This window comes from Trachurus trachurus (assembly GCF_905171665.1).
Source record: "Trachurus trachurus genome assembly, chromosome: 5".
Classification (NCBI taxonomy): Eukaryota; Metazoa; Chordata; class Actinopteri; order Carangiformes; family Carangidae; genus Trachurus; species Trachurus trachurus.
Window position 1 is genome coordinate 5,683,931 of NC_139896.1, and position 24,167 is coordinate 5,708,097.

A 24,167-nucleotide genomic window follows, 5' to 3' on the forward strand; every position below is an offset into this window, starting at 1 on the left:
GGATGTACGGATCCATTTGTCCACAAATGGCAGCAACCCTTTATTTCTTATTTCACAAACTTAGAGGTGAATGTGTGCCTGTTATTGTTGTACCCTAATCATGCATAAATAAGCAGTAGTATATAGAGGGTATGCGTTTACGTCACGTTGCCCTCGGCAACGCCCCGTTCGATCGGACTGAGTGGCAAAACAAGCGTCCCTCAACATGCTGGCGGATAGTGGTGGACTCATAAACTGGATAAAATATCTTATATCAAAACAAATTTATGTCAAAAGGAATCGACAACCAGCTCCCCAAAACCGTCTGCTGCACGGACACTTCCTGTAACACAGAGTGTGACCGCGGTACCTGCAGAGTGACTGACAGGCTGCTGTTACTGTGCAGAGGGACGAGATTACAGCTGTTACTGTCGCCCTGACAGTGACTCCCGACGCTTAAACCTGCGCGCTGCTTTTATTCTGAAAAACTTTGACCAGTCAAACTGTAGGATGTGTTAGAGGACTAATTTATCTGTCTAAACATCATAACTACGACACCTGAAACTGTAAACACAGCTGATCGATCGAAAAAAATAACCGCTCCAGTGAATTTACTTTCCGTCATTGAGAACAGGTTGTTGAATGTAACTCGGTCAAAGTGAGACGTATCCTCAAGATTTCTAGCAGCTCTGTTAGGTCATGCTGCTGCTTTACATGCTGACAAAGCTAGACATGTCAGACTTGTATCAGCTCGGAGAAAATCGGTTCGTTACTTGCTCGTTTTTAAACTTTAGCGGCTCTGCCACTCGTCTTTTTGCCACTCAGTGGACGTTCCACAGCGACTTCCGTGTACCGTGACGTCATGTGCATACCCTCTACAGTAGTGTATTCTTTGAGGTATAAAATAGAGTATTCTGATATACAGCATGTACTTAAGTGATATTATGTATGGGTTATTGAAGTTTCTAATGGTATATTTGAGTTTATTTTCTGTATGTTGTCATTATTTTTGAGTCTAATGTAGAGGATATATCCTGTATCAGATGTATTTTCATTAAATTTCATTAAATTAATGATGAGCTGAGTGGTTCATAGCTCATTGTTCATTACGTTGTACTTAGTAATTTAATCTAATTATTTTCTCCTACATTCTTAGAGTGTTTTTCTTTGTTTTGTTTTTTGGTCATTTTCGTTTGTATATAGGTACTGTATGTGATTGTGTATGTATGCATGTGTATGTATGCATGGACTGCATGTATTTAAAAAAAATAAAGGTAAATCGTATTGTTATGATTGAAAGTATGATATTGTTTCTTTTCAATAAAAATATTTTGGAAAAAACAAAAGAAGAAGTGATGTGATGCATGTTTTTGGTGTCTGTGTGTATGTTACCGGTGCGTTCCTCAACAGAGCTCTCTGCTCCCAGTCCGCTCTGAAAGGTCGGCTGCACGCTGAAGCGATACCGCCGGCCCAGACGCAGCCCGGTCACCTGGTAGGAGGTGGAGGTGGCGGGCAGCGGGACGGACAGGTCTCGGCCAACATCTGAGACAGGACAGCAGGTAGAATGACACGACTGTAGTAGCAGGAATACAAAAAAATCTATAAAACAACAAAGTCTGTTCACACTTCACACAAAGTTTCACCTGTCTCGTCTCTCCAGCGAAGGACGTATCCTGTGGCGCCGGGAAGAGGAATCCAGTCCAACCGAGCAGAGGTCTGGGTAACCTCGGCCACTCGTAAGGTTGTGGTCGGCAGCGAGGGAGCAGGAGCACCAGCTGCACACACACACACACACACACACAGTAAATCACTCAACACATACACAGAGATGTGCTCATTTTGACATCTGATCTGTCATGCCATGAAAGCAGACTTTGTATGAACTAGACTTTAAAGGAGAATTCCGGTCATTTTTGACCCATAAATCGTTGTCCTGATGGTCACCCAGTGTTGGGGGGAACAAAAAACGTGACTAAAATTGATGCAGGCAAACCGGAGTTACACCATGGCTACCCGGCGCTAGGGATAGCGACAACGCTAACCTATGGGGGCAATTCTTTCAACCACAACAAACACTCAGAAAACAATCAAATATCTATGGTGAATCCTTACGAGACACCACTGAACTCATATAGTGTACAGTATAAACAGTATAAACTTTGTGTTTTTGCATGTTGTCACTCACCTCAGATAGCTGAACTCTGAAACATCCTGGAAAGACATTACTATCCCATCACAGAGCGCCTGCTCTCTCCGCCACAGAAACTAACACTTTTTCCTTGTCGTGATGATTTCTTTACAAAAATAAACGGATAAATGGAGCAGTGCAGTGGTAATGTCCAGAATATCTCTGACCGTTTATTTTTGTAAAGAAATCATCACAACAAGGAAAATGTGTTTGTTTCTGCGGCGGGGAGAGCAGGCGCTCTGTGATGGGATAGTAATGTCTTTCCAGGATGTTTCAGAGTTCGGCTATCAGAGGTGAGTGATAACATGCAAAAACACAAAGTTTATACTGTTTATACTGTAACTATATGAGTTCAGTGGTGTCTCTAAGGATTCCAGTCATGTACCATAGATATTTGATTGTTTTTTGAGTGTTTGTTGTGGTTGAAAGAATTGCCCCCATAGGTTAGCGTTGTCGCTATCCCTAGCGCCGGGTAGCCATGGTGTAACTCTGGTTTGCCTGCATCAATTTTAGTCACAATTTTTGCTCCATCAGGACAACGATTTAGAGGTAAAAAATGACCGGAATTCTCCTTTAAATGAGGTTTTCTAAAATAATAAAAAAAAATTAAAGATCATTTGAAGTCTTAGTTTGTCTGAGTTTCATTTATCCAGACAACATGTTTTTTAAAAAACACTCTGAATATGGAGAGAAGGACTCACGTGTGGTGACTCTGACTGACACCGGGCTTCCTTCTCTGTTCTGAACTAAAGCCATGACCTGCACCTCGTACTGAGCTCCAGGGTCCAGCCGGTCCAGATCCACCGCCGTCACGTCTCCCCCAACCACCTGACTTCTTTCTTCTCCACCTAAAGCAGCACATGGACACATGGACACGTAACACATTACTGCAGAAATCTTCTGTGTCATTAATGCACATGTTAGTGGAAATTTGCCGAAAGGACATGCTTTGAAATACATTCTCTTTTTTTGATTGAACAGGTTTCTTGAAATCATTTTCCAGGACATTTTCAGTTGTTTGTTCCAGTTTGTTTCTCTGTTTCTTCCTCTCTCTCTCAGCCCTAGAAGTCTGATTCAAAGATGTGCAGTCTGTGGCTCTGACTCATCTATGCAATAATCTCTGACATGCTGAGAAATTCTGACTAATTAATAAAAAAACACAAAAACATGTTTTTGTTTTAAAACCAGGCCCACTCCAGCTCTGTGCTCCTTTATCTGTCACTCATCAGAGAAAACCCTCATGCTCGCGGTCCAACACAGGAATCACTCACCAACTCTAGTCAAGTCTACTCAAGTCTCTAGTTTTCTCACTCGTCACTTCTTTGAAAAACAAATTGGGTCTGAAAAAGTCAAACAGAGCTCTGGTAGCTGATGTCACGATGTGATAAATAATTTTCCAGGACAACTCAAGCTTTTCCAGGACTTTTGACTTTGTCTCTCATTTTCCATGTGTTTTCCATGACTGGAAAATGACTATTCCAGGTTTTCCAGGACGCATAGGAACCCTGATTAAATTTATTTGTTTACTTAGACGGGACAGTGCAATAACTGTGAGATCAGAGGATGGAAGACGGAGGGGGTGCCCTCTCTTCAAGAGTGGGCTGTGGAGGTGGCACGAGTCGCAGCATTTGAAAAAATGTCATATAAACAACTGGGTAGATTGGATCTATATGAAGCAAAGTGGGGCAAATACGTAACATTTTTTAAAGGGTTCCTGAAATGGGTTACATGGTGGAGAGAAGCAAGTTGTAAATTATTGTAGGTAAATACAGAACAGTGCTTCTTATTTGTTTGCATTTTATTCAGCTATTATTGCTTTTATTTCTTCATTTGTTGACCAATTATCTCTTCAATGTAGTGATTACTTTGTGTTGTATTGACCTTGTCTGGAATCATTTTCTGCGTCTAATTTATGCGTGCATTTGTTTTCTCTCGCCTAGATTATTGTAATGGTCTTTTTACTGGTCTTCCAAAGAAAAGTATTGATAAGCTACAACTTGTACAAAATGCGGCAGCTAGAGTTTTAACAAAAACCAGGATGAGAGAACACATCACCCCAGTTTTAGCATCTCTCCACTGGCTGCCTGTAGCTTTTAGGATTGATTTTAAAATTCTCTTGCTGGTTTTTAAAACATTACATGGCCTCGCCCCCTCCTACCTCTCCGACTGCTTATCTGAATATACTCCAACCCGGACTCTCAGATCATCTGGTGCTGGCCTGCTCAACATCCCCAAAATGAACTACAAAAAGCACGGCGAAGCAGCATTCTGTTTTTATGCCCAAATGGCCTGGAATAGATTACCCACTTATATCAGAGAAGCAACCTCCATAGAGTGCTTCAAGACTCAATTGAAGACCTATTTTTATACCCTGGCTTTTAATTAATCACTGGTATTATCTCTGTTTTTTTGTTTTAATCTATTTTATCTTATTTTTAATCTTTTTACTTCCCTTTTTTTTTTCCTTACTGTTGTTGTAAACTGTAAAATGCATGCACTATGTTTTAATGTTAGTATCTCGTCTGTATTTGCCTTTTACTGTACTATTCTTTTAACCTCTAAAGCACTTTGGGCTGCACTTTGTGCATGAAAGGTGCTATACAAATAAACTATTATTATTATTATTATTATTATTAGTAATTTTGTTATAGTTATTTTGTTTTTCGTCTACATTGATGCAGGCTGTGTAGCTGTAATAGCTGTACATGAAGGAGCACAGTGGTTGATGTTGGTAACCAGAAAAAAAATGTTAATCACAAAAAAAAAAAAAAACTGTGAGATCACAACAAACGCACCATCTGTCCTCTTCCAGGAAACGCGATAAGCCGTCGCTCCCTGCACGCCGACCCAGGTGACCCGGACCACCTCTCCTCGCGTCTCCTGGACCTGCAGCGACGTCACGGTTCCAACCACAGACTGATCCGATTCTGTCGGTCAGGACGAGACACATTTATTAGATTTAATTTCCACTCACTGTCAGGATTCTCCAAATAAAGACAACATGAACAACAGCGGTGATGTGGATTTGATTTGAGTGTTTCAGTGCAGCCAGCACCTGTTCTGATATTGAGGGTGGTGGGACTTCCCTCTCTCGAGCCGCTCAGCGTAGAAACCAGCACGCTGTACGCCGAGTCGGCCTGCAGCCCATCGATGGTGTAGGAGGAGACTTCAGCCGCCACGTTACGAGTCGTTTCAACTCCTGCACCAAGAGAGATGAAAACGAAGCCAACTAACCACAAGTTTGGATGGAACAACATGATGAGATTCTTTATAAGACGTCAAGGCAGTGAAATAGATTGTCGGAGGATGTGTGGTTCAGATAAAGTCAACCATTATCATTTATTCTGGGATTGTCCAAAACTTTTGTCTTACTGGCATGACATTTGTGATTGTCTACTCTGGACTACACATTTCAAATTACTATACAAAGTATTTTGGTACCATAGCATTGCATACTCAATCAAAAGCAGACAAATATCTAATGAAGATATTATTGATTGGAGCGAAGAAAGCTGCAACAAGGAAGTGGCTCCAAGCCAACGCACCGACACTGGAAGACTGGCAAGGGAGTCTACTTCATGGAGAGACTGACGTTCGCTTTGAAACTACAATCGGATGGATGGATGGATGGATCAGATATACTATAAGATCACGGAGATCTGAACTGCTTTATGTACCGGTACTTCTATTATGTGGCTTTAAGTACCAGTCTATTAACCTACTGGGACAACTGAAAATCGCTGTCAATAGATCCTGATGGAAAAATGAGTAAGTGTGACGTCATCCATTGTTCAAATGTTCCTATTTTACACAAGGTAAAATGAAAGGGAGAGTAATAGATGAATATATGTTTATGCAAGTGCATGTTTTTTTTTGTTTTGTTTCGTGTGTGTAATTGTGCTGCAATGATTTTGTATGTTTCTCCCTGATAGAAAAAAAAGAAAAGAAAATTAAGCCAGAGACATGAGGCCAGAGGAGAGACAGTCGCCATGTTTGGCTGCATCGTTTGTCTTTCAAAGTTTTCTCAGGATTTAAAGCTGATCACTGCTCACCGTTCTCCTGACGCCAGATGATCCTGTAGCCCGTCGCCCTCGGGGAAGGCGACCACGTGATGCGTATCCTCTGAGCTGTGACATCGATGATGCGGAGTCCTGATACCGATCCGCCGTGGGGATTAGTCCGAGCCGACAGAGTCACCACTTCTCCGACGCGCTGACCGACAACGGCCGCGACGCCGATGACCAGCGCCTCGTCCGGCTGCAGGCCGTCGATGGTGTAGGCGGTGGCCTCGGGCCCCAGAGAACGGGACTGTTCAGCACCTGTGATGGAGAACACGAGGAAGGATGACGCCGTGACCATAAAACACCGACTACCAGCCAGAAACAGAGATACGATACGATAAACTTTATTGTCTCGTTCAGGGAGATTTGTCTTGGACACTGTAGCTGCGTCATAAATGCCTTGATGGCCACAATGACAAAAAACAATACACCTCAGCCATACCCAGCAAACACAAGACATAACAGCATTGCACATATCCCATAACATAGCACATATTGCACATATCCCATAATATAACACATATTGCACATATCCCACAACATAGCACATACATACACCTCATAAATTCACCATAGTAAGAGCACTATTAGAATCAGAATGCCTTTATTTGTCATTATACTCTCTGTATAACGAAATTAGAGCCCCCCCCCCTTCAGTGCAAACAAGCAATACCATAACATACAATATAAAAACACTTTCAATAATATAAAAATAAATAGATAATTATATGCACAGTATATAGCACAGCGAATTGTGTATATTGCACAGTACGTTGAGGTAGTTGGGTATATTGCAATATATATTATAAGAATTAGTGCACAAACTCAAGCAGTATTGTTAAGAAGGTAAAGGTAAAGAGATGAGACACCAATCCAACACAATCACTAGTATGAACGCACTAAATAAATAATGATAAAGCCATCACACTCACTGTTTCCCTGTCTCCAGGTGACCCTGTACCCCGTCGCCCCCGTCACTCCTGACCAGGCGATTCGAAGTCTCCGACTGTTTGCGTTTGTCACCCTGAGGTTCGTCACTCGTCCGGCACTTTGCTCTGAAACGAAAAGGAACACAACTAAATGTCAATGTTTTGAATCTTTCTACAACAGCAGGAGTGTTGAGGAGTCTCAGTGTTTCACTTCTGGGGAAACAACGAGACGCAGAAACAGCCAGAAACCCGTCCACGTGCAGATATTTAGCCCTGTGTGTTGAACGGTGTTGGCTTCAATCAGATCGGTAGGAAACACTGAAGAACATACACTGTTGAACAGCATTTAACCCCAAACTCAGAGCAGCTGCAGAACTACAGACTATGGTGGTGAAACAACAGATCCTTTTGTCTTTCTGAGTTGATTGTTTTTAACTTTCTGTTTGTGTTCTTGTGTGTTGTGTCATAAAATATGGTGGTTTTCCACTTCCATGATTAATATTTTTTTCATCCATGACATCCTGTGAGCTTTGACTGATTGATCCAATCCCCTTCTCCACTTTATTTATACTGTATAGCACATTTCCAAAACATAAAAGTGGTGCACAGTGATTTACATACAGGACACAGAGCACAAAATGAAAGAAGAAAAACTAAAAATAAAGATAAACAGTAATTCAAAAGAGAACAAAAAGGAATAAATAAATAAAAAATAAGAAAGAGACATAGAAGAACAAACTGATTAAAATACAATAAAATGAGACTACAAAGACAAACAAGAACAGAGATCACACAAATCTCATGCTGAGTTAAAAGCCGAAGAATAAAGGTACGTTTTAAGACGTGATTTAAAAGTAGGTAGGGTAGGTAGACATTTTTATTTCTAATGGTAGCTTATTCCACAGAAAATGCTCGATCACCTCGATTGATGAGTTGTTGCTTGTGCCAGCGGTTGAAACTAATGTTGACAAAGTGATGACTAACGATCGGAAAGTTTGTCGTTGTGTTTTATTTTGAAATTTACTGGATGCTCTGTGCGTTTGACTTCCTGTGGGGGGGGGGGAGGGGGGGGGATCTAATTGATGTGGAAATGCTCTGATTGAACTGAATGAGAGTGAATTGATCCAACGTTCACAACAGAGTCGGTGGAAACTGGGGGTCAGATCAGATTGCAGGTGCTGAAACTCACAGATAAATGAGAACACACAGGTGCAGCAGCACAAAGACTCACCTGGTTTGATGGTCACAGTAACCGGATCTCCTTCGTTCTCTCCCACCAGCGCCGTCACGCTGACGACATAAGACACGCCCACTGTCAGGTCTCTGAGGTCAAGAGTCGTCTGGTTTCCGGGGATTGTCCGAGTCTCCTCTGTTCCAGCTGACGTGACATTTTTCGATCAAGATTTTATTTTATTGCTCAAAAATTTGGAAAAACATATGTGAATAATACAAGGCACAATAGACAATAGACAATACTCACAAAAAAGGGGGAAAAAAAGGGAGCAGCACCAGAGCAGATGCACAGAAAATAAGATAACTTTAATGTACAATGAAATAGACAGATGAATGACAAAATAAGTAACTTCATGATAATAAGAATAAATAATAAGGTAACTTTAACGTATAATTATACTGTGAGAAAAAAAAAAGAATAGGATAAATGGAAAAATGACAAAAAATAAATAAAGAATAATAACAATGATGATAGAAATAAAAAAATAAAATACAATAAACAATTCTGGTGCGGCAAGAAATTTTATAAACAAAGCTACTAGTGGTCATTAATACACTTTGGGTCATATTACCCGGACAGAAAAGACAAGAAAAAAAGGACTGATGTGACATGAAGCAGATGTTCAACGGTCATGTTTCTACTCTGAAACAGAGGTTAAGATGAGAACAGAAGTGATGGAGCAGCTACTGTACCGTCTGTGTTCTGGATAATGATGCGGTATTGCGTTGCCCCAGCGACACCGATCCATCCCAGTCTGACGGTGCTGCCCAGAGACTCCACCACACTCAGGTTGGACACTCGCCCCACTGGCTGCCCCTCTGCAGCACCACAGGGCACAGACAGTCAGGAAACATTTAGGAACAGAAATCTGTACGTATAAACTGTATAGATATACTGTATATTTTTGTATAATTCAACGAATCATGTCAAGCACAACTGTATAGATTTTTTTTTTTTTTTTTTTTACAATTCAAAGAATCATGTCTAACCCTGTAACTATGTAAATGTACTTTTCCTGTTATCTACTGGTCCTCTGTCTTTTTGGACTTTTTATGTTAATTTGTTGTATTGTTTTGGGGACTACGGATGTAATTTAGCACAGCGTTTCATTTATGAGCCATAAATCGGCCTGAATGAAGTCAGACTTTAGAGTTCCCTCTGGCTGAGTCACCGACCTCTGGATGTGGTGGACACAGGTGTGGCCTCCTCCCGACCTTCGTACAGCGTGTACAGGGTGATGATGTACTCTGTGTTGGGACGGAGGCCAGTTAACTCGTAGCTGCTGGTGCTTCTGGGGAACGCCAGGCTCTGGACCCGGCCTCCTGCAAACAGACAGAGCAACGACCCGACACCAGGAGGATCATCAGGTTTACTTCAGGTGAGTGGGAGTGCATTAAAGGGACAACGAAAAAAAATGTAATTTTGTAAAGTGTACCGAGAGTGTACCGAGACCATGTTGCACCATGGTGATTTTACACTTTAAATAAACTAAACTAAACGAGGAGTTTCTCCATCGGCAGAACGAAAAATTCCGCGACAATAAAAAAGTCTCATATTAATGTGGATGAATCTACGCTACCCACACTTGTTAATGGGCCCATTTTCGATAAATATATTGTTTTGTCTCTATCGTTATTTTGTTATTATTAGTGGTGGCAGAAATGCTGGGCGAGCCGACCAGCGTTTCTTTACTTTCGGTTTTGTGGCGAGTCATGAGAATAACGCAGCTGAATCGCCGTTTATGGTCGGAACTACGACGGTATGTGATCGTCTTCCAACCTCTGACTTTAATTCTTGATGAATGAAAACATGAGTCTGTCTTGCGCCGGTCAAAGAATTTCACGGTGCGCAGAGGCTCAAAATGTAGTGTGAAAACGCTTCGCTTTTCCAAAACTCCTCGTTGTCCCTCCCTTTAATACTGTAAATCCTAAAATAAAAGCCTCAGAGTCTCAGACAGACTCTGGTCTCCCGTACTGGACCGGGTCTGGCTCCTGGTCTGAGTCAATAAAAGCCAAATCTCAATTAGAAGGAACACACTGCAAAAACTCAAAATCTTACCAAGAATATTTGTCTTATTTCTAGTCGAAATGTAATTTCTAGTCAAAACAAATCTCATTATACTTAAAATAAGACTCATCACATTAACAAGTAGCTTGTTTTTAGACACTTTTTACTTCTTTCAAGCAGATATTTTACTTGGAATAAGTAGAAAAATCTGATAGTGGAGCAAGTTTTTCTTTCTTATTACAAGCACAAAAAATTTGCTTTCACTGGCAGATTTTTCTACTTATTTCAAGTGGAAATACGTTTGAAACAAATTAAAATGATCTAAAAACAAGTTCATTTTTTAGGTGATGAATCTTATTTTAAGTGAAAAGAGTTTAGTTTTGACTAGAAATTAGACATTTTGACAAGAAATAAGACAAATATTCTTGGAAAGATTTTGAGTTTTTGCAGAAAACCAGAACCAGTGGAGAGGAGTTTACTCTTTGTTCTAAATTAAATAAAAGCCTGTCCCAAGTAGACGCCTGTCTCTGATAGAAGACGGGTCAGTTCAGCAGGTAAAGTAAATAACAGCCTGGGCTGCAGCTATTGGAGGAGGAGTTACGGTACATTTTAATCCAGTATGTGAACGTGTGAGTGTGAGTGATCTGACCTTCTCCCTCTCTCCACTCCAGCCGATAGCCCTGAGACGACTGGATCAACCTCCAGGTGAGGCGGATGGAGGAGGGGCCGGTGGTAGCTGCTCTGAGGACCTGCTGCTCCTGACGCTCTGTGGAGAACACACATTATGTAACATGTATGATTATGTAATATGTCATGAGAGGAGCTCTGCTGTCATAGGTTCACCTGAGGTGGCTCACCTGAGGCTTAATGCACTTAATCCATACTGCAGCAGCCCAGGTCTGAATCCACCCTGAGACTTTAACTCCTATCACTTTTACATCATAAGCAAAAACCTGCCCAAAATCCTTATAATGGATAGGTTTACATTTTCAAGTCTAACTGAATAATAAACTGAAACTGACTGGTTATTGGCTGTTGATTGATCCTCACTTCTATATTCAGTAACAATTTAATTTATACGCCGTTTAGTGCGTAGTAATGTCAAGAAATAGCCTAGAAATAATGGCCAATTTCATAGTTATGTCATGTTTTTTATAAAGGCAAAAGATTACACATGCTTTTCATGCTTTGAATTTTTTGGGAAAGGCCAGAATTTTACTCCACAAAGTCCTTGTAATTGATTTCTACACAATCAATCGTTATTTCTTCAAATATAAGACAATTATCCTGAACCAAGCAAACCAAATGGGTCATGCATTAATGACAAACACCAAACACACCAAACTAAACTAGGAAGAAAAAGAATACAAATAAATAAATAAATAATAAGCAAAAGGAAATAAATGAAGCATACATATAGAAACTCATAGCAGAATAGGGAAGAAAAACAAGTCTAAGAATTAAATGCAGTCCAAAAAGATTTCAATTGAACTTCACATTTAGAGAGCGTCCAAATGTGAAGTTTCAGAAAACTTTTTGATCAAATAACTTTCTTCATAAGTTACAGTCTGTGTGCTTCAACAGAGTGTTTCTTTGGCAGAGAAATAGTAATACAGCAGAGAGAGGAGTAAAAAATGTAAAGTCAAGAGTCTCAAAACACTGAACACTGTTTAAGTAACCGCCGGACATCCCATTTTGAACCCTTTCATCCTCAGTTAATAAACCACTTAGCAGTGAATGTCAAGTATTTTCCATAGCAGAAACGCTGGTATCACACTGGCAGCTCCTGACTCCAAATAACTGTGATTAGCCAGATCCCAAAATGGGCAAAGAGGTGGAGAGAGAGTTGACTGCTGCCTTAAAACACGCAGAGCTCCAAGTCCAGAATAGATGAGACCTCTGGCTTCTACCCACCAAAATCTGATCAGTTCATCTTCCGGTCCAAGAGAATATTTGCACCACATTTGAGGAAATCCATTCATGACAAGAATAACACACGCAGATGTACAGACAGATGTGGGGACAGATGGAGACAAACGAAAAGCACGTCATCACCGGAGCGGAGGCATAAAAACATTTCCTAATATGAGACGACAGACACTGAAAACACAAACCACAGACGCAACAAAGTTCTCCTGGTTTACACAGGAACAAACATGAGAGCTGAAGCTGAAGCCGAGTGATTTACAGTCTGAGGAGCAAGAGTATACATCTGAGTCCTCCGACAGCGGGACTGACTGAGGCGCACAAAGGGTTTTCATCCTCCAGTTCCCAGCGCTCTCTGCTCAGCACCAGTGGCTCTGCAGTGACTCAGCCTTCATTCAAACAACACTGGCCCGACAGAAGTGACACCATATGGGTATTACTCACGAGAGACAGATGCTGTGTGTGTATAATGAGTGTGTAGGTGTGCTAGAAATGTTCCCTAAACAGAAATAAACGGTAACATGTGTTGTTGTTTTTTTTCAGAAGAGACAAACAGCAGAGAGACGAAAGTCGACCAAACTTCTCCATCTCTGCTTTCTGTTTCCCTCCACTTCCTGTCGCTACGCAGGGCAGGACACAGCAGGAACAAACCGCTAAAGAGAAAGCCTTTTTCACTGCTGTTTCTTATTTAAAAGGCGTACAAAGGAACCTAGATAAAGATGCTGTGTCTCAATTCGAACTTACACTTAACTATTGTTGAGTGTGTAAGTGCGTTCAAACAAAAGTCAGAACACAGTGAACTGTAAGAACCTGGATGGTTCGTTCATTCATAACGGTCTTCAGTTGAGTGTGGAATGATGGACAGTTTGGACACTTCCCTCCCTAAATGATCGCTGTCTGGGCTACGTAGTGGAATATAATATGTATATAATATATCATATTTAAAGGGATAATTCAACATAGAGGTAAATACAGAGACTGCTTGCTGAAAAACTTGCACGAATTTACCTCTAAAACAACTCTGTCTGGTAACGCTGTGTTATTATCTCATAGCGTGGTGAATGTGCAGGTCACAACTTGTCCACCAGAGCGTTTTGGAGTTGTTGGATTGTGTATTTGATGAGTTTGATGAGGGAAACCAAGAAATCCCATGAGCCTCCGTAGCGTAGCTCTGAGCAGCTTGCGGCTCTGCTCTGCCGTTCTAAAAACAGCTTGCACCGACAATTAAAGGAAACGAACCTACTGCTATGACTATAGGGATTATGGCAATCGGCCAATTTGCCAAAATGTTGAACTATCCCTTTAATACCTTTAAAAAAAAAAAGTGCAGTAAAGCATACAATATTGATAATTGGAATTACAAACAGAACAAGTCGGTAGATGTGTTGACGGGCGACAGTGGCGTCCAAAAAAGAAGAAGACATTGGCGACTGTTGAGATCATTAGTTCCAGTAAGTTCACAAGACAGGATTCGTCTGAGACATTAACTGTCCAAAGAAGTAAGTACAGGGTGTAGATAGTAAACTACAGGATTCACATGGAGACTCAGCTGTGCGGTGTTGGATCGTACCTATCTTGAACCTGGCGGTGGCCACAGGCCCCTCAGTGTTGGCGTCGTACAGCGGGATGATGGTGACGATGTACTCGGTGTCCGTCTGCAGTCTGGACAAAGTGTGAAACTCACTGTCACCAGGAACTTCCACCGTCTCAACATCTCGACCTGTGTGAACAGAAAAGTAAAAACATTCGTGCAGCTCAGGAGAGAAAAGTCGCAGATTAGGGATGCACATTTTGAATTTTTTTTCTGACCGATAATAACCGACGCTCGTTAACCGATTATTAACCGTTAACTGATAAGATTAAGAAGCTTGCGGCGCAGGGCAAAATAAAAAAATTAAAAAATATTAATCGCTCCATTTTTTATTTTTTATTTTTTGCCGTTAAATACCCACATGCGCCGCGACAGCTGATCAGCTCTGTCTCAGCTGATCGCGCTCTGGAGGTTAGATCGTCCAATGTAGAAGAGTTTTTATACAAAGTGCTGAAGGAGCAGCAGAGCTCCTCTGACAGCTCCTCTGTGGAGCTGCAGGAGAGCTACTGCAGGTGAACAGGCTGGAGAGCAACGTCCTCTCTTTTTTTTTTTTTCTTTTTCCAGCGCCGTTGTTACAGGTGATGCACATCTATGTCCGTGTAGGTTACATTTATTGTCTGATCTTCCTTCATGGGGGCTGCTACACATACTGTCAGTCCTCCTGTGTAACTTTTTGCTGCGAAATATGACTGAAGGCACGTGAACTCTGCACGTGTCGACACCATAGACTGTAAAAAGAATGGACGTAGCATCCGTGACGTCACCCATTGGTTTTGGGGAGTCGTTTTTGTGACTCAAATATGGCGGCCTGAACAGCGCCATGTTGGATTGGCCGGCCGAGAACCCGCCCACTGGCCTCGAAGCAGCTGTCCACGGAGCTGCTCGGACCTGTCACTCAACGTTTCCGCGCCCTAATTGGCCAGAGTTTTAACCTAATAACAGTAAAACGGTAGAGTTAAAAAAAAATTCACCCCCCTCAGAGTGTGTGCGGGGGTAGAAACTATCGATTGAGAAAAAAAAACGTTCTGACACCAGGCTTTTAACATGTTTACTGAGGATGTAAAATCGGCAATTTTAACATGGGGGTCTATGGAGAATGCTGCTTTCTGACACCAGCCCCCAGAGGAAGCCGAGGGGATTGCAGTTTTTTGAACGCGGAAGTGAAGCTTCACTTCTCAGACCCACAACTGCCCCCTTGGTCGACACGCCCCCATGAGTTGACGACATAAGGAGCTAATAAAATAAATAAATAAATGACCGATAGTATTGATCGGTCAATGTTCTTGTTATCGGTTAACGGTTAAACGGTTAATCATGTGCAGATGTAGTTTGTGTGTTTGTGCTGTTGTTCTGACCTGTGAACGGTCCCCAGACCAGGCGGTAGAGCCGAGCTCCACTGACTCCTCTCCACCGCAGACGGACGCTTCCCTCCGACTCCGTCTCCACCGACAACTGAGTCACTGCCTCCAGACGCACTGACACATGGAAAAACATCAAGACCCAAACAATGTTTATACTAATTATACTGAAACCTGTTATAAACCATGATGGAGACAATATCATTATACAGTTTGATGAGATTATCACATTTACAAAAATTGATTATTTTTCACAGGGGAACGTGTATAAAGTGAGACGTAAACATAAATAACAGATCACTTTGCCTTTTTGAGGTTAATGTGCTGTTCAACATTACTCTGATTTTCTTTTACTTTCTGTTTGTTCTCTTGTGTTCATAAAATGTTTCTAACTCCAGTGTGATTTTTTCTTCATCCATAACGTCCTGTCAGCTTTAGCTTTACAACCAATGACGTGTGACTATCTAATGTTGAAAAATGTTGATTTTATTGTTTAAATTTTTTTTGTTTAAATTTTTAAAGTTCCAAAGCTGCATCTTTGATCTGTAGGAAAAAAATTAAACTATGGACATTTGTGTCTTTTTTTTAACTGTGAAAGACTACATCTGAAACAAAAGTTTACGGTGCATTGAAGTCTCTCACTCAATAAAAGAGAAGTTAAGTAATTTTTACTCTTTACATCTTTTTTTATTATTGTGTGCACTTAAGGTATCCTTACTCTTTTATGTTTATACTCTGAGTGTCCTATGCACAAGAACCCCTATGCACCTAAACATATGTAAAAATGGCAAATGAACTTTATCTTATCTTTTTCTTTATCGTAATTCAGCAGCTGACTGTTTTTAAATGGTGCAAAACGTTTATGGTGTATTGCTGCTTACTGCTATAATTGTTAATAATCGAAAATCTGTTGGTAATCAAATTGACACCTCAATGATTGTAATCGAATCAGGAAATGGGAGCGATCGACCACTCCTAGTACCAAACATCTGCTATGTATAACATTGTGTCTGGTGGACTCACATGTGCGGGCGTTGAGGATGGATGGAGATGCAGAGTTTCGGGGGAACAGCGGGTAGAGGCTGACGACGTATTCTGTATCCGGCTGAAGCGACTCCAAGGTGACAGATGTGGAGTCTGCAGACAGAGACTGCTCCAACAGCTGGGCCGCTGGCTGACCTGCTCTTTCAACCACACAACAGACATGGAGAAGAAGAGTGTGCAACAACAGACCAGTTAGTTCACAAACAGCAATCAAAGATCGCACTCTTAATGAGGTGAGTTATCGGGCAAACAAGAGAATCCTTGTGAGTTTGAAATCTCCTCTATATCAAATATGGGCTTTCCATGATCTATAGAGGGTATGCGTTTACGTCACGTTGCCCTCGGCAATCGAGGACTGAGTGGCAAAACAAGCGTCCCTCAACATGCTGGCGGATAGCGGTGGACTCATAAACTGGATAAAATATCTTATATCAAAACAAATTGATGTCAAAAGGAATCGACAACCATCTCCACAAAACTGTCTGCTCCACTGACACTTCCTGTAACACACAGTGTGACCGCGGTACCTGCAGAGTGACTGACAGGCTGCTGTTACTGTGCAGAGGGACGAGATTACAGCGGTTACTGTCGTCCTGACAGTGACTCCCGACGCTTAAACACGAGCTGCTTTTATTCTGAAAAACTCTGACCAGTCAAACTGTAGGATGTGTTAGAGACTAATTTATCTGTGTAAACATCATAACTACGACACCTGAAACTGTAAACACAGCTGATCGATCGAAAATAAAATGACCGCTCCAGTGAATTTACTTTCCGTCATTGAGAACAGGTTCTTGAATGTAACTCGGTCAAAGTGAGACGTATCCTCTAGATTTCTAGCAGCTCTGTTAGGTCATGCTGCTTTACATGCTGGCAAAGCTAGACATGTCAGACTTGTGTGGAGAAAATCGCTCCGTTACTGCGTCGTTTTTAAACTTTGGCGGCTCTGCCACTCGTCTTTTTGCCACTCAGTGGACGTTCCACAGCGACTTCCGAGTACCGTGACGTCATGTGTCTATTGGGTGAAGAGCACAATATGGAGACCCCAAGGGGGTCCCCAACTTTTTCTAAAAAATTTACCACATTTGTCTAGAATTTCAAAAACTTTTTACTCAAAATTTTCTCATTTTTTTCTAGAATTTTAAAACTTTTTTTCTTGCCTTTTTTTTTGTTGAGAAATTGAATCACTTTTTTAGATTTTCTTTTTTTTTTTTTTTTGATAAATTTCACCATTTTTAAAAAAAGATTTTTTAAACATTTTTTTTTTGATAAATTTTACAATTTTTTTCTAGAATTTTAAAACTTTCTTTTTGCAAAATGTTGCCACTTTTTTTTCCCAGAAATTTCACAAAAATTCCCACCAATCGCCCCAAATTTGAATGTAAATTTACAGAAGAAGTGTTATGCAGTCTCAGAACAAATATTTGTGTACCGATATTTCTGGTGTTTGTTTCAAAAATGTTGTCCAATGGGAGTCCGTAGTATAATTTGTGTCAATTTAGGGGTCGTAGATCATGTAAAAAGTTTCAGAACCACTGCTCTAAAGCACGTTCAGTCAGCAAACACAGTGGCTGTGACAACAAGATGTAAAAACTCTGGATTTATGGCAGCAGCCTATAAACTACTGTCATTAAAATGCAAGAGCTTGATAAGTCCCGAGCTTTCTGAGAGAGACTGTCAGACACTGTAACAGGTAGAAACATCGCCCCCCCTCATTACAGGATAGACCTCATTTGAATATTCCCACAGACACACATCCCAGCCGAGTCAGAAGAGCAGCTCCATGTGAGACTGGCACTCCTACTACATGTTCGGTGGGAGAAAGTATTTATATAAGCCCTCAAGGACCATTTGTCTTCTCTGAATCATGGTATAAACACCCAGACATCTCGTAGCCACACCCTGTCTCTCTAGAAACCTAAGGATAACATAACTGTCGATCGAGGTAAAGGTTTTCTCTGTCAATCTAATTTCACGGCTGGTGATGAAAAATGTATTTGATATTCCAGGTCATGATTGGGCAATAAACAGCTCAAACTGACAGCCAGAGCCTGAGGGATCAGGGTTAAGGTTTTTAGAAAAGTTCATGCTCCTCATACTCAGCTGCTCTGACTGCTACACATTCTCAACATGTTTCCAACTTGCCACCAACAGGACAACTGTTATTCTCTGCTCTATCTTTTTTTTTTTTTTTTTTTATTTAACCTTTATTTAACCAGGCGAAAAATCATTAAGAACAGGTTCTTATTTGCAATGATGGCCTGACAAAAAGCACAAGCTTCTTGAGGGGAGAGGGGGAGAGGGCTGTGAAAAAAAAGTACAAGTTAAAAAGTTAAAAAAACAGTGGCATAAAACAGCTAAATAGACATGCAGCAGAACGACCATGAAGACAATACACAAGCAGAGGCACAAAACAGAACTGAACAGACATGTAGCAAGACAGTCACAAAGACAATACACCAGCATGGCTGTGCAGGGAAGCAGGTTAGCAAGGCATGAGCAGAACAGCGAGACAGGCAATAGCAGGCAGGGCAGAAAATTAATGTAACAGCTCAATTAGAACAGGCAAGGTTAATAGCAAGGAATTAGTTATCTAGAACATCACAACACAGAAATGCATGCGAAGACACTATACAAGGATTATCAACATGTAAGGAGGAGCCAGGGCTGCCAGCGGCAGGTATGGGCACTCAACATAAAAATACAGGCTAAAGGAAGAGGGGTTAGACGGGGGGAAAACATTTGCAGGAGTCTATGACAAGGTGTGAGATGGCCTCTTTGAAGGTTGGAATGGAGATGAGTTTGTCAAGTTTGAGGAGTTTTTGTAATATGTTCCAATCAGAGGCAGCAGCTGACTGGAATGATGCGGAGCCGATTGTAGATCTGGTTTTGGGGATTGTTAGCAGAATGAGATGAGAGGACCGAGTGTTGTATGTGACAGGGAGTTGGTGCAGCAAGCGGGACAGGTAAGGGGGGGTCCGTAGAAGGAGGGTCTTATAAATGAGAGTGAGCCAGTGGGTCTGACGGCGGGTGTGAAGTGATGGCCAATTTACCAAAGAGTAAAGAGTGCAATGGTGGGTGTTGTGGGACGCGTTTTTCTCCTCCTCCTTTATTCTGAGTGCAATCCTTCATTCTGCTATGATAAGTTTTTGTGAGAGGATAATTTTTGGGGGTTTTGGAGCTGCTAACACACTCTCTGAGGTCCTCTGAGGTGTTTATAGCCCCCTGACCCTTCATTTGGAGTCTGTTGTTTACAGTTTACACAACTCCCAGTGTGACTTTCTGGCTTTCTGAATGTTGCTTGCAGGCCGCCTGATCCATGGAAAGATGCCATCCCTCCATCCCACACACTATGGATCAGGGGACTTTATTTTGACCTGGCAACCTTTTTTGAGCTGCATGAAACAATCTCATTAGGACAACCCACTGGCTTCATTTTATTTAGGTGACAACTCACTTAAATTTTACTCTGTAGTATGTACTGTACTTTTCTAATGTTTTCTGTTTGTTTTTTGTAACATTTTCTCTCTCTTGTCATGTGTATATACAGTATGTCCTCTTTTACAACATACTTAACATACACCGTCCTATTTTCATTGTTATTATGTATTTATTTACTTTTTGGGGTTGGGATTCTGTCTTGAGTGTTTCTGTACATCTATGTTCTGTTGTGGAAGAAAGCTCAATAAACAAAGTTAAAAACTGTCCAGTTTTCTGTAAAGAGAATAGAGCAGTTACAACAACACAAATGCACAGTTCAAGTGAGATGCATGCTCAACAATGTGTGTGTCTGACCTCTGAGCCCGTAGGTGAGTCTGTAGCCCTGCACCGGAGAGGAGGGCTGGTCCCAACCCACAGTCAGAGAGAAGAAGCCTGCCTGGACCAGACGGAGACTGGAGACACCTGGCAGCGACCCTGAGAGGAGGAGAAAAGGTGTTGAAAAGGTGTTGCCCTGTGATAAATTAAAAATAAATGGCTCACGCCCCCATTTGACTGCTTATGTTTTTTTACTCACTGGTTCGTTGCTTGGCAGAAGAAGATTCTCCGACGCTGTTGGGATACTGGGCGATGACGGTGACCAGGTAGTCTATCCCCGACCTCAGCTCTCGTGCAGTGAAGGACCTCTGCGTGGCGGAGACAGTCTCCTGCAGGTACAGACACGGGTCATCTCAGTAAAACATTCATGCCTTAAACATGTTTTTGCAAAGTGAATGACTTTGTGAATACACGACTGGGCCGTGCCATTCTTCTCTTCTCTTCTCTCTCATCTTGTCTGCAAAGGGTATATACACACAGAGGGGAATTTCACTTTTTGCGCTGTGCCAAACTTTAATCTCTACAGCATCAACAATCAACATGAAGGAGATCCACCCATGAGACAAGTTTATACCCGGCCTGGAGGCATGTGTTTCACCGCACAGAGCACGATTTACTTTGGCTCCAGAACCTGCAATTACTTAACTACTAGAATGTAGGTCATGTAAAAGTGTAAACACAAGATACTTGTATGTATTTCATCAGGTTGCTCAGGAAGGCAGGCCTGTGCTGCCTGTCGCCCTCTCACCCAGGTCTACAAGGGACTGGTAGAGAGCATCCTCACAAGTGGCATCACTGTGTGGTATGGAAACACCACACAGTCAGAGAGGAAGGCCCTGCAAAGAGTCATAAAGACTGCAGAAAAGATCATAGGGACTGAACTTCCATCCATGAACTCCATCTACACACTGCGCTGTCAAAAGCGAGCACAGAGGATCATTAAAGACACACAACATCCAGCTCACTCCCTGCTTAAACACAAACACTGCACATACAACCTCAGACACAAACGACCAGGCAGCATCATCACACACAGATCACGCTTTTTCAACAGTTTCTACCCAGCAACAGTCAGACTTTTAGCAAACACAAAATAACCCGGGCACATGGCAACACAACACGCACCCACCTCAGTAGCACTTGGCACTTTACACCTATTTATTCTTATATTTATTAACTTATAGACATAGATCTCTGGCCTTTTTAGAAATGTTATGTCCTTGTCCTTTTTTTTAATCCCAGGCTTGGGCCTTTTTAAAGTGTTTTCATTGTGTCTTGTATATCTTTGTGTGTTCTCTTTTGTTTCTCCACCTGACCTGGAACAACCGTACAAAAATTCCTATGTGTGTATGCACAAATGGCAAATAAAGATTTTGACTTTTGACTTTGACTAACACCAGGACTCACCTGTCGTAACTCTGCTGTAATAGGCTGACCCAGGCCAGAGAGAGGCACGTACTGGACCACGTAACCACTGACCGGACCGCCGGCAGCTGACCAGCGAAACCTCAGAGAGTCAGATGTCTGCCCTGTGAACTGGATGTTGGATGGACCAGAAAATGCCTCTGAGAGGAGGAGAGGAGGAGGAGAGGAGAGGAGGAGGAGGTGAGAAGGAGAGGAGAGGAGAGGAGAGGAGAGGAGAGGAGAAGAGAGGAGAGGAGAGGAGAGGAGACAAGGAGAGAAGGAAAGGAGAGGAGAGGGGGAAAGGAGGAGAGGAGAGGAGAGGAGAGGAGAGGAGAGGAGAGGAGAAGAGAGGAGACAAGGAGAGAAGGAAAGGAGAGGAGAGAGGAGAGGAGAGGAGAGGGGGAAAGGAGGAGAGAAGAGAAGAGGAGAGGAGAGGAGAGGAGAGGAGAGGAGAGGAGAGGAGAGGAGAGGAGAGGAGAGGAGAGGAGGAGAGGAGAGGAGATGTGAAGGAGAGGAGAGGAGAGGAGAGGAGAGGAGACAAGGAGAGGAGAGGAGAGGAGACAAGGAGAGAAGGAGAGGAGAGGAGAAGAAAGGAGAGGAGAGGAGGAGAGGAGAGGAGAGGAGAGGAGAGGAGAGGAGAGGAGAGGAGAGGAGAGGAGAGGAGAGGAGAGGAGAGGAGAGGAGAGGAGGAGATAAGGAGAGGAGAGGATGAGTGAAGAGGAGAGGAGACAAGGAGAGGAGGAGAGGAGAGGAGAAGAAATGAGAGGAGAGGAGAGGAGAGGAGGAGGAGAGGAGAGGAGACAAGGAGAGGAATGGAGAGGAGAGGAGGAGATAAGGAGAGGAGAGGAGAGGAGAGGAGAGGAGAGGAGAGGAGAGGAGAGGAGAGGAGAGGAGAGGAGAGGAGAGGAGAGGAGAGGAGAGGAGAGGAGGAGTGAAGGGGAGAGTTGACAAGGAGAGGAGGAGAGGAGACAAGGACAGGAGGAGGAGGGGAGGAGAGGAGAGGAGAGGAGGAGGAGAGGAGGAGGAGAGGAGAGGAGAGGAGAGGAGAGGAGAGGAGAGGAGAGGAGAGGAGATGTGAAGGAGAGGAGAGGAGGAGTGAAGGGGAGAGTTGACAAGGAGAGGAGGAGAGGAGACAAGGAGAGGAGGAGGGGAGGAGAGGAGAGGAGAGGAGGAGGAGAGGAGGAGGAGAGGAGAGGAGAGGAGAGGAGAGGAGAGGAGAGGAGAGGAGGAGGGGAGAGGAGAGGAGAGGAGTGAAGAGGAGAGGACAGGAGACAAGGAGAAGAGAGGAGAAGAAAGGAGAGGAGAGGAGAGGAGAGGAGAGGAGAGGAGAGGAGAGGAGAGGAGAGGAGAGGAGAGGAGAGGAGAGGAGAGGAGAGGAGGAGGAGAAGAGAAAGAGAGGAGAGGAGGAGGAGAAGAGAAAGAGAGGAGACAAGGAGAGAAGGAGACAAGAAGAAAGGAGAGGAGAGGAGACAAGGAGAGAAGGAGACGAGAAGAGAAGAGAAGAAAGGAGAGGAGAGGAGACAAGGAGAGAAGGAGAGGAGAGGAGAGGAGGAGTGAAGGAGAGGAGAGAAGAGAAGAGAAGAGAAGAGAAGAGAAGAGAAGAGAAGAGAAGAGAAGAGAAGAGAAGAGAAGAGAAGAGAAGAGGAGAGGAGAGGAGGAGATAAGGAGAGGAGACAAGGAGAGAAGGAGAGGAGAGGAGAGGAGAGGAGAGGAGAGGAGAGGAGAGGAGAGGAGAGGAGAGGAGAGAAGAGAAGAGAAGAGAAGAGAAAGGAAAGATGAATACAATTAAATGCAGTTGTACAGGATTAAATACCAGTATATCTGTGTACAGCAGCTGTTGCCATGCCTACAGCTGTGTTGCCATGCCTACCATCACTGGCGTAGACTCCTCCGGCCTTCGAACAGACTCTGGGACTCACGAGAGGAAGGAGCGTGTTGAGCAGCTTGAACTCCCCGACGAAGGAGGTGAAGTCGCTGCTGGGCTGAGAGGAGATCAGAGCCAGTTCATTCCTGTCTGCACTCTTTATGCCTGACGACACACAACAACAACAACAACACAACAACACACCAGGGCAGAGTTACAGAAAACACACAGCCAAGTGGTTTTATCATCAACAACCACACACCAGAGGTTAGAAACAAACTGCACACATGGGGGGACACGACACCTACCGACTGCAAACACGTGAACTCCTTGACTACGCAGCTTCTGTGCAGGTTCTTGAACCCTGTCCTGTGACTTTCCATCTGTGATCAGGATCGTGATCTGAAAGAGGAGGAGGACAGTGACAGTGACTCCCATCTTAAAGGGATATTCCTCTGTAAGTTTAACCCCTGGTCTAAAGCTGCGTTTTTCGAACGAGCGACGAGTTTACATGTTAAGTGAATGCAAACGAGCGATTGAGCATTTAATCGCCCAGGTGAAAAAACGCTGGGGCTCGGAGCGACAGCGACGGAGCGACAGAGCGTTTTTTTCGCACTGTCGCTCGAGATGAGAAATCCCAACTCTCCGGCCGTCAGTCGCTCGTCGCTGATTGGCTGCCGTAATCCCGGTGGTGGCGGTGTAAACAGAGACACATGGCAGTGGGCATGACGCCATCAAAGCGAAAATGCGAGTCTGTGGCTCTGTG

General features: G+C 42.9%; 1 protein-coding gene across 1 annotated transcript in view; it reads right to left on the reverse strand.

The window, feature by feature from the left end:
* The window catches only part of col7a1 (collagen, type VII, alpha 1), a gene marked incomplete at both ends in the record, with an annotated part of 97,369 nt that overhangs the window by 71,001 nt on the left and 2,201 nt on the right, over positions 1-24,167 (reverse strand). Inside the window, 19 exon segments of the mRNA XM_083971225.1 lie at positions 1,372-1,521; positions 1,623-1,754; positions 2,869-3,015; positions 4,963-5,094; positions 5,223-5,366; positions 6,220-6,486; positions 7,161-7,283; positions 8,389-8,535; positions 9,084-9,209; positions 9,567-9,713; positions 11,048-11,164; positions 13,895-14,044; positions 15,271-15,390; positions 16,297-16,452; positions 20,113-20,232; positions 20,333-20,462; positions 21,541-21,698; positions 23,408-23,566; positions 23,710-23,803. Coding sequence (XP_083827351.1) covers positions 1,372-1,521; positions 1,623-1,754; positions 2,869-3,015; positions 4,963-5,094; positions 5,223-5,366; positions 6,220-6,486; positions 7,161-7,283; positions 8,389-8,535; positions 9,084-9,209; positions 9,567-9,713; positions 11,048-11,164; positions 13,895-14,044; positions 15,271-15,390; positions 16,297-16,452; positions 20,113-20,232; positions 20,333-20,462; positions 21,541-21,698; positions 23,408-23,566; positions 23,710-23,803 — 2,719 coding nt within the window.